Source organism: Caloenas nicobarica, chromosome Z, assembly GCF_036013445.1.
Source record: "Caloenas nicobarica isolate bCalNic1 chromosome Z, bCalNic1.hap1, whole genome shotgun sequence".
Lineage (NCBI taxonomy): Eukaryota > Metazoa > Chordata > Aves > Columbiformes > Columbidae > Caloenas > Caloenas nicobarica.
Window position 1 is genome coordinate 13,782,614 of NC_088284.1, and position 18,278 is coordinate 13,800,891.

An 18,278-nucleotide genomic window follows, 5' to 3' on the forward strand; every position below is an offset into this window, starting at 1 on the left:
CAGAACCACAAGAAGATTCTACCCAGCTGTACCTTCTGCTTTCAAAAGTTACTCAGGAGCAACAGTGCCGTGACAGAGTCATAAGTACCAATAATGACTTCTGTCTGTATTCAGCCCAGTATAGGAAGCTTATAACAGCTTAGCCCTGCAGCACTGGTCTGGGCAACACCATCCCTTCCTAGTGAGGTTGTCTGCTTTATCTGAGGTGGCACACACTGGCTTTTCAAGCAGGTACAGGTTCAACAGTACAAATTTTTGGTTTGGTATCTCCAAGGAAAAAGCATTGCCATGACTTCAACTGATGGATGTTCTTCTTTGAATCAGAAGATACACTACTGATCAGAGGTAATTCTGACTGGCAAGCTTTAAGTCTCAGGAGCTTTAAGCATTGTGAAATGTCAGGCACTAACAGTTTTTCCTTATTTTCCCCTTTCCCCAAAGAAAGGAGACTGATGAAGTTGTAGGTAGAAACTGAAAACTAAAGAAACTGAAGATGGATTTCAAATGACTTAGAAGAGGCAGAGCAGCATGGTCACGCATCAGAGCTTCTTAGATACAGTCTAGTTTTCACTGGTACTCTTAAGTAGCAGAAGGTCAGTCACTTTGTTCCTAGTAAGAACTCTTGTTTACCCAAACACTAGAAAAAAATTATCTAAAATAATAATAAAAGATGAAATTGTATAAAGACGTAAGTCCAAGGTCTCTATTTTATTATTGTAGCTAGATGTACAGCTGCTTAGGAAGAACACCTCTGCTAGTGCCAAAACTCTATTCTGCTATTCACCAGAGTGCAACCTAATATTGCTGTTGGAAAATCTGCTTATAGTCTCCAGAAAAGTCAGACAGAATGGAAAAAAAAAATAGGAAACACACCGACTATGGGCTTTGGAAATAAAAAATGGCAAGCTTTTGTCTTGAATTAATTGGGCATTATAGGGGAAGAAGCCTTACTGACAAGAAAGGGTATCGGTTAGAGAAACAGAGTAGTCTGGCTTTATGACGACACCTATATATGCATGCCACTGCGCAATTTTCTGTTAAGCTATACTTATAGGATATAGACAGAAGGAGAAGTAGTCAAAAATTCCAATGCACAGAACCCTTTATAACACCGGTGTTGGTGAGCGTCGTGTATTTTGTGCTTCCCAGTACTCACTTAGCAGTTTGAACAGTATTCTGAATTACTCAGTTTTATAGCACAGCCTCGGTTTACTCATCCAATTAATCCTTGTGTTCCAACAGCTATTCATATGACAGATTGTCACGTTTTAGTATATAACATTCTCCTTTCATATATTCAGAGTGACAAAACTTCTATTCATCTGACCAAGTCATTTCTTCAGATAGATTGATGACTCTTAGTCCTAAGTAATTTGCTGCCAAATGCTGTCTGAGCAACTTCCATTGGGAAGCTCGTCATTTCCTTTCCCTATACAGTTGCCTTAGTGCTAAGGTACTTGTTGTCCACCCCTTTCCTCAACATATAAACACCAAAGAGAGATGACATCACTTTTTAGGTGTTCTCAAACTGCAAGAATACCCTGCGTTTGTTACATCATTTGGGATCTTGTAGTGAATCCTACTCTCATCACACTGAATCTGCACTTCTTATTAAGGATTCTTCTACTCTTGGTAGAATTCCAGCACTGATTTAACTGCAGGATCAGGAGATGATACATAAAATGGGATTAGAGAGGAAAAGTGCTGAGACAGCCAGTTTGTGGGGTTATGATAAAGAAGCTGAAAATAAGACTGAAACCAGAGGGTTAGTTCTTTAAAGTTTTTGTGGTTTTGCAAGCTTGTAGAGATGTACAAATTCTGGCATTCTGATTGACCTGTGGTCATTATTGGTTAGAATGCAGAAACTTCTGTAACTAACCAACAACCTAATTGTTGGTCAGCAGTTCAACGCCCTTCTCATGTTGTCCACATCTCAGTTCTATTTACAAAACTGTATTCGAAAGCATAGCTGTTGCTGCTTATTATTCAATAAATATGCGACAGTCAGCATAAGTGGAACATTTCCTGCTTTGTGTTGGTGTCTTACAGAGGTTCCTAAGCTTAGGTAGTTGTGTCAAACTGTTTTCCATGACTCACATGAGTCAACTGAGCACTGCTTGGTTTCACACTAGCCACCACATTTCAAGGTCATTTGCATTTTACTTACACAGAATGATTTGAAACATTATCAGTTCTGCTTCTGACATGATAGTAAACGATACCAGTTGAAGCCAAAAATGTTACACTAAAGGTTACATAGAAGTCTAACATCCAAAAAACCCAGAATATTTTTCTGCTAGGAAGCTTACAATGGTATCTCTGTACTGCATTCTTGTACATTAGGGCAAAATAAATTATTCATATTCTGCTTTGTATATTATAATGCTCTAGCGGGATCCTTATTTATCCTTTATTTTTTTCGTCTTACCACTTTTAAGACAGCCAGTCTCATTAATGGATCAGAAATCTTCATGTGCAACAGTAACACTAGTCATCATTTTTATTACATTTTGTATTTGTAAATGTTAAGTCCATATCACTAATTAAAACATGAAGAAAGACAGCTTATTTCTGAAAAAAAAGGTTTACAGCTTTAAGACTAAAATCAACACTTTTTTTGCTTTAGAAAAAGTCTCACCCTAACACTTAAAGTTGCCAATATCACAAGAGCAATAGGGCAAAATATAGCCCTGCTCATAATCATTTTATTGCAGTCTGTGAATGGATAAGCACTACCCTTATCCCAGTTGCTCAGTTCCTCTAGCAATATAGGAAGCTATGTTCTAAGGAAGAGAGGATGAAAAGACCTGGTAACTAAAAACAAATGCTCACCTAGACTTACAGGTGAGCTACAAAAACCTTGTTGCTTTCACATATGCAACCTTTGTCATACAAACTTTCATTAGAGGAAATATGACTGTTCGAGGACACGCTCGAGTTCTTAAAAGCATTGTGGTAGCCCTAAAATAATTGATACCTGTGTAACGTGACTACATGTCCATTTGCTCTGTCTGTAAACCATTGCAATCTGGAACTAGTGTTAGTTTTGCAACAGAATTGAAAATTTACTGAGAACTAAATCATGATTATGTGATATGGTTTTAATGTAAGGTGAGGCGATGTGACAGGGGAATCTTCCACTGATGAACTGATTTGGCGGAAAAGATAACATCAAATGCCAGAGGTCTGTTTCACTTCCCTTCTTTTTCTTGTACTATATGTTCTTGTGAACTCTCTATACTTCCAGGTTGACTTGAGACAGAAGGAGGCAAGACTGTGGTCTTTTTTGATGGCTGAAGCATATGGCTGACAGAACTTCTCATGGAATCTATGAAGAGTAAAGAGTGTTTTACTCAGTGCTTAGGCCATCTGTCTGCAGCCTTGGTGTTACAGACAGAACTCCATCCAGACCATATGTTACTGTATTCTGACAGTGTAGCTGTTAAGTTCTTGAACACCCTGGATTCCATAAATATCCTTGTGTAGTCATATCAGATTTTTTTTTTTTTTGTCAAACTAAGATTTTGAGTGTGGTATGGTTGGTGTGGTGGTGGGCTTGAGGTTTTTGTTTGTTCTTGGGGTTTTTTTGTTTGTTTAGATGCCTGTCAGATTCTCTGCTGCTTCTCCAGCTCAAGTGGTTGGTGTTTAGCACTAAGTCCACCTTTGACTTTTGCTTGCCACCTCTCAGTATAGTGATAATTTGTTTTGCTTTTTGTTTTTCATCTTTCTTCTTTTTCTTGCTTCATGAATTCTTTTTCATTTGTCAGAGATGCGACTGTCACTGAGTCCTGTGGAATCTTTGTTGCGAGTCTGTGGCATAAACACCTATTCTGAAAAATAGTCTTTCTGTTATCTTGGCAAAGGGAATGTGTTAAAGATGTTTCATGCTGCTGCATACCATAGAATAGTTCATGAAGAAAAAAACTATGCTGAAGTTTCACCTTAATGTGGCCTTGATTTTTATCTAAATCAGCTGGCTAATCTGCCTATTTCTGACACAAGGAACTTAACAGCATCTGTATGCCTGCTTGGTTAAATTGAAGCTGTTGCTTTCTCCCTTTTGTAATTGCAGCTGGGCATTCAAAAGGACGGATGTTTTTCCTTAATGCACCGTTCAGTATTTTCATGCTGGAGTTTATTCTAATAGTGGCTAATGTACAGTACTCCAGTCAGGCTGGTTGGCACTCTGGCTTCCTTCACCCCAAGAAGATGCTACTGGCTGATACAGAATGAGTAACTATTGTATTCTGTGTCTAACTGGGACTGTGGCTGCAGACGGTGTGGCTTGCAAGGGCTCTAAATCATATGTAAATTAAAGGAAGACTCCTTTGGCTTCCTTCCTCACCAGGCATAAGTTTAAATCTTAATTTACGGAGGACGGGATTTCTTGAAGATGCGTGTACCTTATCAGTGGATTACAGATATGGAAAGCAATCAGAGTTTGACCCCTTCTGAAAAGTGCTATTTCTGTTCTAACTAGCACAGGTCATGATAGAAGGTGTCTTTAATGTCTGTCACTCAGACAACGTGGCTGTAGTGAGTCTTGGTGTTGTGGTGTAGCAGCTTAAGTTTGAAAATACTTCGTATTTGAAAGTTGTGTCTTATTTTGCTTATCCTTTTCTGTTGGAATGTTAATAGTTTTGGAGGCCTGTAATGGATCCATGTGTAAACTAATTCTTGGCACAAAGGAACTTTGAACATCCTTATTTCTTGCCCAAATCAGGGCTTCATGTAAAAAGATTCAAATGAGTGGCTAAAAAGCTAGTTAAAATTGGCTTCCTATGCTGATTAGGGTTGCTTTGCTGTAAGCTGTAAATTTAAATTCTTATGCTACAAACTAATCCTTTCTACGTAGAACATCCAGATCTCACTTTCAGCATGTTTCAGAAGTAATACCAAGTTACTCATGCCCTTGGTTGAAGAACCAGATATGAGTCTGCTCCAGTATAAAAGAAAAACCTAGGCTGTTCTTTTTCCATTCCTACTCTTGCCCCCGTAATTTAGAGACATTTTAAGGCAAAAAGATATCAGTGAAGAGAACTCAAACTGTTGCCCAAACTTAAATTCTTTCTCGGTTCAAGTCAATTCTGGTAGCTTTTTTCTTATGGTTCACACTATATAACACCTGTTAACATTTTTTTAAAGACTACTTTTGTTCTTCTCTAATTATTAATTTAATAGGTCAATTGAACAGCTGGTATTTGAATATAAATAATAAGGTAATACTGTATTCTGTAGAAAAATTGAATACTGTATTTCTGTGGGAATAGGGGGTGGAGGGTTTACTTACATAGTCCCTACATCATTTCTGTATCTTACCATGGTGAAAGCAGGTTTGTTATCAATTTCTTACAGTATCAGTGTTGGAGCAAGCCAGTCAGTATAATCAGAATATCTAAATGTCTTTGGATTTTCAGTTTCTTTCGTGAGTCTCCTATATCCTGTCAGTTCAGATCTATTCCTTGCCTATATCTCTATACAAAACTTTCTGTTAAAATGTAGAATTTGTAATACTGATATTCTAATTTTTAATAAATAGAAATAGTGAACTCTGAACCTTAAAAACTTTGCTATGTGAATTGACGGGTGTAGTTGGAAGGAGAGATAAGGAAACAAAGACAACTCTCTATAAGCTTTGCTCTTGTTGCATTGTTCTGGAAACCTGTTTTATTCCTGTGAGCTGATTAAACGTTGACTCTGTTTATTTTCTGTTGCAGATGAACCAACACGTTCATTGAGTGGTCTGATCTTGAAGAATAATGTAAAAGCACATTTTCACAACTTTCCCAATGGGGTAACTGACTTCATTAAAAGTGAATGTCTGAACAACATTGGCGATTCCTCCCCCTTAATTAGAGCTACTGTAGGTAAGTGTGCTCTTATTGCTGTCTTCTGCATACTGAAAATTTGTGTGAGAGGTGCACTGGTGATAGAAAGAGCTATTACACTCCCAAAACTGTTTGCTTCTGATAATTGTCACAGTTTCACCGTGGTTTGATGCCGATAGTTATCTTTAGTGTGAATATACAAAAGTCACACTTACTTTTGCTTCCTATTATCTTAGAACTGGTTTAGCAATTCCGTTCATATCTCTTGAAATGTAACTGAACTTAAGTTTATTTGAATCTGCGAAAATTGAGTTTGATGCAAATTTCTGTATCTCAAGACAGGAACCAGGTAAAGGTCTGACTTCAGAACTGTTTCGGTACTCTACCTGGATCAGTGAAAACACTTTTATTAGCCTGTTTTTTACACCACACCGCCCCCCGTATGCATACACATGCATATCCCTTCAGGGAGTCGTCATACCATGCATAACATTAACATAATGAGTTTCTGGTTTTAATTACCTTCTGTCAGAAAACAGTAGATGAAGTGTGGTGTACAGAACGTCACAGAACTGTAGAATCATAGAGTGGTTTGGTTTGGAAGGGACCTTAGGTATCATCTAGTTCCAGTGAGAAGTTTTTTGTTACATGGATTTCTGGTTTTATAGGTACTTTGGTTTAGTACACCTCTTCCACAAAATATGCGTATTTGCAGTATTTTTACTTATTTCTAGGTAAAGTTGTTTTTCTGTTTGTTCTTTGAGAACATGATTTCCTCCAATGACTACAACCATTGCAGTAATTTTCCTTGTCCACTCAGAAAACTAGAAAAAAGTAAAATAAATATGTATTTGAGTACAGTAGATAAAATGAGGGTGCATGTCAGTTCAGAAAGAAACTCAGCTTGTATCAGCTGACTCCTCTTAAAATAATCTACCAGTTACTGCTCCTTTGGAATGCTTTGCGTTTTCTATAGGTTTCTTTCTCCAGATATCTGGTTTAGGGACTATGGACTAGAGAAAAATGCAAATCTCATCTATTTCCTGCTGTCTTGTCACTTACGAAACTGCTTTGCTATGAGTTTTAATAAAGTCCCATTTTCTTAATGGCAGTAGAAACAACTCATTGAGTGGCAGGTACTTTTGTCATTTCAGGTTGTAGAAGGGTCAGACTTGGTTGTTCATAAGAGTTGTCAGCACAGTGCAGTGTAGCTGACCAAAGAAAATACTCCAGCTTGATTTGGATTGCTGTCTTAGGGTTGTTTGGTAGTGATGGTTTGTGGGGTGGCAGAGTTGTGTGTTTTCAAGCAGTATGAAATGTTTGTGGATTAGTAGCTCTTAATACTGCTCAGCTTTAAGTGATCCTTGCAAGGATTATTCAAGGCTGTGTGAACTCTGAAGACAGGTAGCAACTGAACTGTGTGCTTGTGTAAGAGTTGCTATTTAACACATGCTTTGCACCCTGCAGTGTAAAGTAACTGAATGTTGGATCCTTCTGGCCTTCTGTTTTAACAGTGTGGTTGGTCCAGTACACACTGGTCTCTTGATACTAGTTAGGTGTGTGTATATATTATTATCTACCTAGGCCGCCTTGTTAGCATTATGAGTTGGTACATGCTAGTTAGAGCTGCAGTTTGAGGTGTATATGGTTTTTTGCAGTTCAAGTGCTATCAATTTAATCAGCCAGTTGCAAATAAGGTCTCTGGAATTCTGAGAGGAAGATGAGCAAGTGCATCAAAATAGCATCAGAGAAGATTTAATGCAGCATTCACTCTCCTTTGGTCTCTAGTATCTAGTGCTAACCAGACAAAAACTTCTACCTTTTGGGCAAGATGGAGGCAAGCTGATTAATCCCATCCCCAGAAGTCGCCTCACTGAGGGGAATGAGCATGGCAATAGGGTCAGTTTTAGAACTGTGACTTGAAACCAAATGGTAACTACACATTGTATCCTTACTTACCTTTTCCCTATTTTAATCCCCAAATGAGTAACAATGTGGAACTTCTCTGTGCTGTGTAGTAAGGGTTTAAAAACCCTTGTGTGCTAGTGTTGAAATATGGATTCAAGTTCAAAAAAGATGGCTGCGTATGTTGAGGACCCACAAACGTACCAGGAAATAAGTGGCTCTATTTAGGAAGTGTCTGTAACTGTTCTTAAAACTTTCTGAGGATTTTAGTCTGCACAGGACCTTAGTGTAGCTCCTGCTTAAAAGCAAGCTGTGGAAATAGTTCGAGTGTTTAAGAATAGTGGAGAACTGGAGAGCTTCACTGCAGAAGGAAGGTGAAAGCTAGTGATTGTCCTGTGAGGGGGAATTTTGTTATTAAGTTCAACTTTTTAGAATTAAGGAGTTCAGAAATCAACTTGGAGCTACAGAGGCAAAACACCACCCCAAAACCCCAGCCTTCCCCTCGTCCTCTTATTGGCATCAAAGTACTGAAGCATAGCTGCTTTTTCTTTATGTTCATTTTTTTTTAAATTGTAGAATTAATGCTGTAAACTGGGGTTGCATGTAATTGAAACAGTGACATAAAAGATACTGGCATTATAATTACCCTTATGTTTTTAAAAATTTCTGACATCCCTCTGGAGTATGTTGTCTCATAGTTTACTGCTCGATTAGCCCAGCTGCTGTATTGGTTAGATTTCACATTTGTCAAGTGAAATGTCAACAGATTCTATAATACTGTTTTGAAGTTCATTACTAATTGAAGACGATCTTTATAAACACTTTCAGATTTCTAACCTTTGAGCTTAGTGTGTTGGTCAGAAGGAAGCACCTGTTTTAACTGTCAGTTCTAGCCCAAACCTGTAAAAAAGCTGCAAGCTACTAAATTGATTATTTCTTTACTTTGATTATTCTTCTGATGTCCACATTTCTGTGTCTGATGTGTTGCAGAGACAGCCACAAAAGGCTAATCTCTGGTGTCTTCTGTTTCTTGCTGGCCAAATAAAGCAGCAGGTGGATTGGAAAAAATTCATATTTGAAAGAATACGAAGTTCATTAGAAGCCCATGAAGATTGCTTTTAACATGAACATAAATGCGTAAAACTTAATTTTATGTGGATGTTTCCTCATGGTTCTTAAAACCCTTTGTAAAGCTTCAAATGGCATACCTCGTGCCCCTCTAAGTTCTTGACAGTCTGATATTATTCTCTTTTTTTTTTTTAATTCCCGCAAAGGGGCTCTTTGTCACTTCAAAAATGCTAGTACAGCATTGAATGGCATCTCTGCGGACCTGTACAAAAAGTTTATCATGACATAGGACATTCTGTGATTCTATGATTCTGAGTTGGAAGCGACCCACAAGGATCATCAAGTCCAACTCCTGCCCCTGCGGGTTGGAAGGGCCCTTTAAAGGTTATCTAGTCCAACCCCCCTGCAGTGAGCAGGGACATCTTCAACCAGATCAGGTCGCTCAGTGCCCCGTCCAGCGTGGCCTGGAATGTCTCCAGGGATGGGGCATGTATGGGCTGAACTGCATACATCTCCACTGCAAGGGGCAGTGGCCTCAAGTCACTCATTGCCTATGCATCTGGAAGTGTTTCCACCCAGGTTATCCTGTTGCTGTTTGGGATAAGCCTTTTGGAAGAACACTTGAAGTAGTTTTCAAATAGTCTTTCCTTCAGCTGTGAAAGCTTGCACATACTACAAGTATAGCCAGACCACTTGTCATCCTCTGAAACCACTTCTACAACCTTGAAAGGATCTTCTGGCAACTCTTTTTCTGAATCTACCTACCCGCTTTAGACTTATAACTTCTGCCACATGTTATTTCAGAGGAGTTTGAGGAATTTAATTCTTGTGTTTGTTTCTAAACCCATATTAAGTCTACAAATAAACCAGATCTAAGTAATGGAGACAATTTATTTTGTCTAGGAGGCAAGAAAATTTGTCTATTTTGTTCTTTTTGTGAAGTTCAGTTTAATTTAAAAAAAAAAGAAGTGGATCATTAAGATCCAGCCACTGTAAAGTAAGTATTTTCTATTAATGCATCTGATAGTCTTTGCAGGACCATAATATTCACGAGAAATGCAATCTTTAAGACTACATAGATCTCCATGGGCTTTTGGGAATCTTTTCTGTTCAGTTGCAGTTATGAAGAGAGCTGGATACAAACTACTTCTGGAGCTGTAAAATTGTGGTTCACCTCTGTCTTCATTTTTGCCCTTAGTTTTTGTGGGTTCTCCAGCATATTGCATCAAAGGAAGCGTGATGCAAAAGAACTTGTAATTACTGTGTGTATTGTCCAGAATGTTCTTTACTCTGTAATGTTGTCCTGTATTTTTGTGTATTTAACAAGAATTTTAACATTTTATTCCAAATTAAAATTATATATTGTGATTGCCTCAACGAAAAAGCTTAGGAAAGCTTTTTTTGTCACTTGTCACTTGGTAGATTACTAATTGTTGTAGTATCAAATTCTTCTGTTTTCATACTTATTAGAAGTAACTGTCCGTAGCATGACAGATTATGCTAGCAGCTTCATTTTGTCTTGAGACAAAATGGACTCATGCAAAGCCAGTCCTAGTTGACAAGCAGCCTTCCCTGTCTTGTCACCTAATTAGTTTTTTTCTGGGATTTCTGTATGTGCTGGAAACAGAATTAGTGACTCTTTGGTCTGACCTATCTGTTTGCTGGATCTCAATCAGCCAACCCTTACAGCTGATCACTGGAAGACCTGCCATAGTGTGTAAGCTCTTAGTAGGTACCTCAGTCTTAGAATGTTTCCTGAATGTTTTCTGTAAAGACAGTGAAGTTGTGAACATATAATGTAACACTGAGTTGTTAGTTTATTCAGTGATAGACTCTCACATTCATGCTTTTGTATCATGACAAAGAAGTGACTTGAGGTGGGTACTCTGTATTTACTGGAGGTCAATATTTGTAGAGTGTTTATTAAATTTATATCCAAGGCTGCCCTGCAGTGCTTGGGCATGATTATTTCCTTAACAGGAATTACTTTGTGTTTCATTTCTCATGCCTGAGATCTTCGTGGTTGCAGGAAGGAACAGCCTACCTTTGCATTTCAAAGCCCTTCAAATACCATTTATAATTAAATGTACTTCCTCTTTTTATGCTTGCCAGTTCTAAAAAAAACCAAAGAAATTTCTTAACTCCTTATACTTTTGAGAGAAGAAAAATGAGAAGAATTGGTATGAAACGTGAAGGTATGTGAGATGATATTTCATTCATCCCTTTGATTCCTTTAGGCATTCTGATAACAACCATTGCCTCAAAAGGGGAATTACAGAATTGGCCTGAACTCTTACCAAAGCTTTGCAGCCTGTTGGATTCTGAAGATTACAATACTTGTGAGGTAAGGAGACTTACAGAAAAAAATATTATAATCTGAGTTTGATTATTTTTGTCTGTGTGCATAGACACTACGTATTTGTATTGTATTGTGTGTGTATACATGCACATATATTATCCTCAGAGAACAGGGGCTCAAATTTCTTCCGCCTGCATTTCATGTGCTTACTGTTCATTCAAACAAATTTGTTTTCTTTACATAAAAGCAGAATAAGACTGCAGATGGCTAGTCATAGCATCTCAACCGAGAAGTGTCCTGAAGTTACCACTCTGTGATGCCTAATCTCTTGCGCATCATCAGCATCCCATGGCTATGAGAACGATAAACTCCCAGTCAATCCGGAACTTGTACGGGATTTGCTGCTCCAGCTATAGATCCCTACAAGTCGATGGGGCCTGATGGGATTCATCCAAGGGTGCTTAAAGAGCTGGCTGACGTCATAGTAAGACTTCTCTCCATGATTTTTTCAACGCTCTTGGGAATCTGGAGAGTTCCTGAAAGACTGGAAGCTGGCAAACGTCCCAATCTACAAGAAGGGCAACAGGGATGATCCCAGCAGCTACAGCTACAGCCTCACTTATGTTCCTGGCAGAATCATGGAGAAGATTGTTCTGGGAGTTATTGAAAAACATCCGAACGACCACGCAGTGATTGGTCCCAGCCAGCATGGGTTCCTGAGGGGAAAGCCTTGCCTGACCAACTTAATTTTGTTCTACAACAAGGTTACCCACCTAGTTGACCAAGGGAAACCTGTCAATGTGATATTTTTGGATTTCAGTAAAGCCTTTGATAATGTCTCACAGTATCCTGCTGGACAATGTGTCCATCACACAGCTGGATAAACACAGTACAGTGGGTGAGCAATTGTCTGACAGGCCGGGCTCAAAGGGTTCTAGTAAATGGGGTTATGTCGGATTGGCCACCGGTCACTAGTGGGGTTCCACAGGGATCCGGCTTAGGGCCAACGCTCTTCAGTGTCTTTATAAATGACTTGGACACAGGACTTGAGGGATTGCTTGTAAGTTTGCTGATGACGCAAAATTGGAGGGAGCTGTCAACACTCTGGAGGGCAGAGAGGCCCTGCAGAGGGATCTGGACATATTCGAGAACTGGGCAATCACCAACCGCATGAAGTTCAACAAGGGCAAGTGCCAGATTTTGCACCTGAGACACAGCAACCCTGCCTGTACATACAGACTGGGGGACAAGATGCCTGAAAGCAGCTCCATGGAGAGGGATCTGGGGGTTCTGGTTGATGGCAAGTTGAACATGAGCCAACAGTGTCCCTGGCAGCCAAGAGGGCAACCGTGTCCTGGGTGCATCACGCACACATTGCCAGCCGGGCAGGGAGGGGATTGTCCCACTCTGCTCTGCACCGGTGCGGCCTCACCTGGAGCACTGTGTGCAGTTCTGGGCAACACAGGGTAAAAAGGATATTAAGCTACTGGAGAGTGTCCAGAAGAGAGCTATGAAGTTGCTGAAGGGTTTGGAGGGGAAGCCATATGAGGAACAGCTGAAGTCACTTAGTTTGTTCAGCCTGGAGGAGACTGAGAGGAGACCTCATTGTGGCTACAGCTTCCTCACAAGGGGAGGAGGAGGGGCAGGGCTGTGAGCTCTTCTCTCTGGTGGCCAGTGACAGAACCCGACGGAATGTCAGGAAGATGTGCCAGGGGAGGTTTAGGTTGGACATTAGGAAAAGGTTCTTCCCCCAGAGGGTGCTGGACACTGGAACAGGCTCCCCAGGGAGGTGTCACAGCCCCAAGCCTGACAGTGTTCAAGAAGAGACTGGACAATGTCCTCAGACACATGGTGTGAACTGCAGGGCTGTCATATGCAGGGACAGGAGTTGGACTTGATGGTCCTGGTGGATCCCTTCCAACTTAGGACATTCTATGATTCTATGAATTTTCTCTTACTTAAAAGAATTCATTCTTCTTGCAACTTAGTCCGGAAAAGGGATCTGTCATTGCTGTATCATGGTGAAATGAACTGTTTTGTTGAGGGTATATGAAGGAACATAAATAAATACCAACTTAGCTCTTTTAAACTATGAGGAGAAAAAATAAGCATAGTCTGATTTTTAGAAAATAAAAATGTGATGACACAAGTTTAATTACTTGATACTGTCTCCATGAAAGTGTGTGAAGCATTTTATAGAAAATAATCCTCAGAAAGGGGATAATAGTCTGAGATGCCATGCTGTTATGTAGTGGTTTAGTGCTGCTTTCTCAAGATAAAATAAAAAAAGTACTTGAAACTCAAATTGGCCATCGTATCCTGAGTTCTGTTTTGCCCCATGACAAACCAGAGAAACACAGTTATATGTGTAATTGAATTGGATACTTCTGGACTTGGACATTTATTTTGCAAATAAGAAGCAGATTTTAAGCATTTTTAAAAATATGATTGAATAGGTGTGTTGAATGCTAAAATTAAAATTACCACTTATCCATTACTGACTTGCCAAGCTTGAGACCTTAGAGATGCTGGTATAAAGTGCTTAAAGAAAAAGCCTTTAAGGATGTTTCAATTTAACTCCATACTTAGATGGCTGTGTTTACTGTGTTAATTAACTACTTCTACTGTGCTGTGCTGAAATCACCTGTTCTGTACAAAACCTGAAATTTTGCTTTCTTCGGAATGTGAAAGAAGTTAGGTTTTGTTTTTTGGTTTTTTTTCTAACCAGGGTGCTTTTGGTGCTCTTCAGAAGATATGTGAAGATTCTGCTGAAATTTTAGACAGTGATGTATTGGACCGACCACTCAATATCATGATACCGAAGTTCTTACAGTTCTTCAAGCACAGCAGTCCAAAAATTAGGTAGGTTTAGGTATTGTAGTACAGTTAACTGTTAAAATATTATTTATATGAGCAGCAAAATTGCTATTTCATAGATCTGTTTGAAGCATACTTAGTTTTTTTAAATGATACTGCAGACATCCACAGAGATTCCGTGCATCAGTAATTTCCATGTTCATCTGCTTAGTTAATACAACAGCCTTACTTCTTTATACATTTTCCAAATGTACCATCAGCCTATGGTTTTGAAAATCAAACTGTTTACATTTTTATGTATTATGAAAAATTCAATGCTGTGGTTAGAACTTAATATTCTGATTGGAGTGAACAATTTTGCATTCATTTTGTAATGACTTCAGTAATGGGAGAGTCAAAGTTCTTTTGCTGACAATAGTTTCTCAGTTCTTGCAGAAAAAATTTTCTGCTTTAACTGCACCGAAACTTAGAAAGCTCCATATCTTTCAGTTGAGTCAAATTTAAAGGTTTCATCATCTTTTCACTGTCAAACTGTATTGATGTCTCCAAAGTAACACAAGTATAGGATAGAAGAAAAATTCCAGAATTAAATTGCTATTGCTAATATTAATGAAATTAAATTAATTAAAAAGAACAGTAGCTTTTACCCCAAAATGAGCCCACAGAATGCCCCTGCCACAAGGAATGCTAGTGGTATCCTGAGGTGGAGTGTTGCCAGCTGGTTAAGGGAAATGATCCTTCCCCTCATCTTTGAGGTGAGGCCACAACTGGAGTGTTGCGTCCAGTTCTGGGCTGTCCAGGCAAAAAGAGACACGGGCGTACTGGAGAGAGTCCAGAGTAGGGCTGTGAAGATGATAAGGGACCAGAGCATCTCTCTTATGAGGAAAGGCTGAGAGAGCTGGGACTAGGGGAGCTCATCATTCTGTGTAAATACCTGAAGGGAGAGAGCAAAGAAGACAGGACCAGGCTATTTCCAGTGACAGAACCAGAGGCAGTGGTCACAAACTGAAACACAAAAGGTTCATAGTGAACTTCAGGAAACACTTTTTTACTGTGAGAAGAGTGACCAAGCACTGGCACAGGTTGCCCATGAAGGTGGTGGACTCTCCATCCTCGGAGATGTTCAAAAGCCATCTGATCATGGTCCTGGGCAACTGATGTTAGGTCACCCTGCTTGAGCAGAGGAATTAGACCAGATGACCTCCTGAGGTGCCTTCAAACCTCAACCATTCTGGGAAATGTGAGGTTTTTAACTCCTGTTTGAAAATTATGTTGAAAGATTCTTCAAATTGGTGGTGTGGCAATTCTTCATTGTCAGCAGTAGTAGATGACTATTAGTAGGTGAATATTAAGAGGAAGAGTATAATTTGGAATATATCATGATAGGGTTCAAGTAAGATTTAGAAACTGACCTAAAATAGATGCGCACTAAGAAAAATATGTAACAAAGCATGAACTTGTTCTTGTGGAAAGATAAACTTAGTACTTCTCTGGAGCTGGGAGAGATGGAAAAAAATGTGCTTTTTTTTCCTTACCAGATTATACAGTCATTCACTTTTTTCCTGTGTTGTGATGTTTGTGGCTTTGAGACTGTTAAACCAGTTCCAAGTTTAAAGCAGGCTACCTGCTGACCTGCAGTCTGGTTTCACTTTATAGTACTGAAGTATGAAAGCTATTAGTAGTGTCAGTAAAATACTTTCTATTTAAATCTGTCAAGAGAAAACTCGTGAACAATGTTTTATGAGGCAATCTTCCAAGAAATGCCAGAACAGAATAGAAGTTTGGAGTTAGATTAGTAAAAATATTTAATGTATCTTCAAACGCCTTTACAGGTAGTTTTGCCTTGTGTGTTTACTTAGGGAGTTTGACTTTTGTATCTCTGAGAATGAAAAAGACCACTAAGTAATGGCTTTGTGTGAAATGGAATAGAGGAACCAATGCTTCATTTTTCAGTGTTTCTACCACAAGTGTTTTAGTATGTATCCTGCTACAAGTGTATGTTTGTTCTAAGCTCCAGCTGTATTCTTGACACACATTGGTCTCATTAAGTGCTAAAAATACTGCGAAGGCAGTTGGATACTTAACAAAAAAGAAGGGAATACTAAAATTTCACCATGTTGACTTGTATGGAATTGTTAATATCTGAGAGGATTAATAATCGTAGTATATTCAAAAAGAACATCCTTACTGTTTGGAGCAAATATAACAGGTATAGTTATCCTGCTCTGGTTTTATTTATTGAATACTTTATTTTAAAATATTTATTAGATGTATCAGAGTATATGGTGGTACTTAAAATATGATTTTAGAATTTTGCTTGGTAGTAGTATGGATGTGCAAATTTGTTCCCCCTTTCCTCTAGAAAATGTTTGGACAATGTAATTTGCTTCCTAATGTTTTTTATGCCTATGTACAGTTTAGAAAGTGTTTTTAACTCATGAAAAATGTATTTTTAACTGTTCCATTTGTAGGTCTCATGCTGTTGCATGCGTCAATCAATTTATCATCAGCAGAACTCAAGCTCTTATGTTGCACATAGATTCTTTTATTGAGGTGGGTGTGCATTCTTGGCTGGGGGGTTAAGTCAAATTACATATCTGATTTATCAAGAATTCTGAATTAGGCTTTACAACTATCTCTGCCCCCAAACTCCCTGGTTTTGGTTGCCCATTCTTAGCCTCAGTCCGCGTGGATTCAAGTTTATTCTGTATGCTTGTACTCGGATTTGATTATTCTAAGCACTCTCCAAGCCCAAAAAATAGTATTTTGAAAGATGTTTTCTCTTCATAAGTAGAGGAAATTGCTGCATAAAGGTGTAAAAGTAATGGCGGCAGTCTGTCACCTGTGATGGAAAGTGCAGTACAAGGATCATCATGTTGCTGAGTCCATCTGGGTCTCTGAATACTGCTATTGAACATGGATTAGGAGGGTAGTATTCTGGGTTATCTAAAGTATTTAGTTTGCTGCTGTTAACGTACGGAAAGAGTTTTCTGGCTTCAGAACTTCATTTATGTTTAGGAGAAAAAAAAAAATCCAGGAAATGCTGTTCTCGTGCCCATGGTAATATAACCCAGCGTTTTGGTTTATGTGTACAGGGAGAGTCTGAAGAGTTCACTTGCTAAACCGTATGTCTTCAAGAAATAAAATGGTGTTCTGAGGTGCAGGGTGGGAGCATACAGAACTGTATATTTGCATACTTTCATTTGCCAGTAATGTCAATTTAAATGCAAGTTGAACCAGATGAACTGAGGCTTTTCAACTGGTACTCCTTTCCAACAGAATCTGTTTGCACTGGCTGGTGATGAGGAGCCTGAAGTACGCAAAAATGTTTGCCGTGCTCTGGTAATGTTGCTGGAAGTTCGAATGGATCGCCTGCTTCCTCATATGATTAGTATAGTTGAGGTGAGTCTCATTTCTCGGATTGTATGCTGAAAAATCTGTTTGGGGTTGTGGAAGTAATAACAAATAAAAATTGTTAATCAAAACAGGTGCGTTACTCTTGCACTTGCCTACTATTCACTTTCGTTCAAGACTGAGATTGCAAAACTTTCTTCTTAGCTAATTGCCAACTTGACATTGTTTTAAACAGGCAATGCATAGGCCACTTATTTGTTCTTCATTAATTGATCCCGAAATGGGTGGGATCAGCTATGCTGTGTAGCAGGCAGACATTGGTTGAAACCGAACGACAAGATCATGTTAAGAATCTAGTGCTAGTGCTGATACTGCTACGGTTTACACATTAAAGCTGTCACTTCTTTTGGGTGTGTTGACCATAACAAGGATAAGGCGTGTTATTTTATATAGCTGAGGTATGCTCTTTGAGCTACTATAGACCTTGCCTCCCATTGCATTCACTTGTGGACGTTAATGTCATTTGATAGTTCCTTTGCCATTCTGGATTATTGCAGACTTGTTTATCAGAGGACCAGTCATCTGGTTTTTTTGTCTGCTCGGTTGAGCTGTGAGTAATTTCCACACTTCTGGGAAGTAGTGGTAGTTTCTCAGTAGGATTTATATATGCTACTTGTCAGACTGGAAATATAGCTAAGATCATAACATTTCTCATGCAGATTTCATGTGGACAAGTAGGTCACAACCCAGTGTCAAATTCTATAAGGACTATGTCCAGACAACACAATGAAGGTGGTTTTTTTGCTCATTTACACAGGCATTACAGATGCATATAACTGAGGTGACCCTTGACAGCCTTGGCCTGCTGACTAGTCTTCCTGTGTGTTGTCTGGAATTCCATGAGACCAGTCTTGGCAGACATAGTCTCATATAACATGGTACAAACAAGGACTGTTAATACCTGGTGACAGTCTTGGTTTGGTTTTGGTGGGATTTTTCTGGAGTAT

The 18,278-nt window shown here is 39.0% G+C and overlaps 1 protein-coding gene across 1 annotated transcript in view; it reads left to right on the forward strand.

Moving 5' to 3' along the window:
- TNPO1 (transportin 1) overlaps positions 1-18,278 on the forward strand; it is an 82,028-nt gene that overhangs the window by 32,705 nt on the left and 31,045 nt on the right. The window contains exons 5-9 of the mRNA XM_065655986.1: positions 5,718-5,867; positions 11,039-11,145; positions 13,829-13,962; positions 16,389-16,470; positions 17,197-17,319. Coding sequence (XP_065512058.1) covers positions 5,718-5,867; positions 11,039-11,145; positions 13,829-13,962; positions 16,389-16,470; positions 17,197-17,319 — 596 coding nt within the window. The remainder of the gene's footprint in view (positions 1-5,717; positions 5,868-11,038; positions 11,146-13,828; positions 13,963-16,388; positions 16,471-17,196; positions 17,320-18,278) is intronic.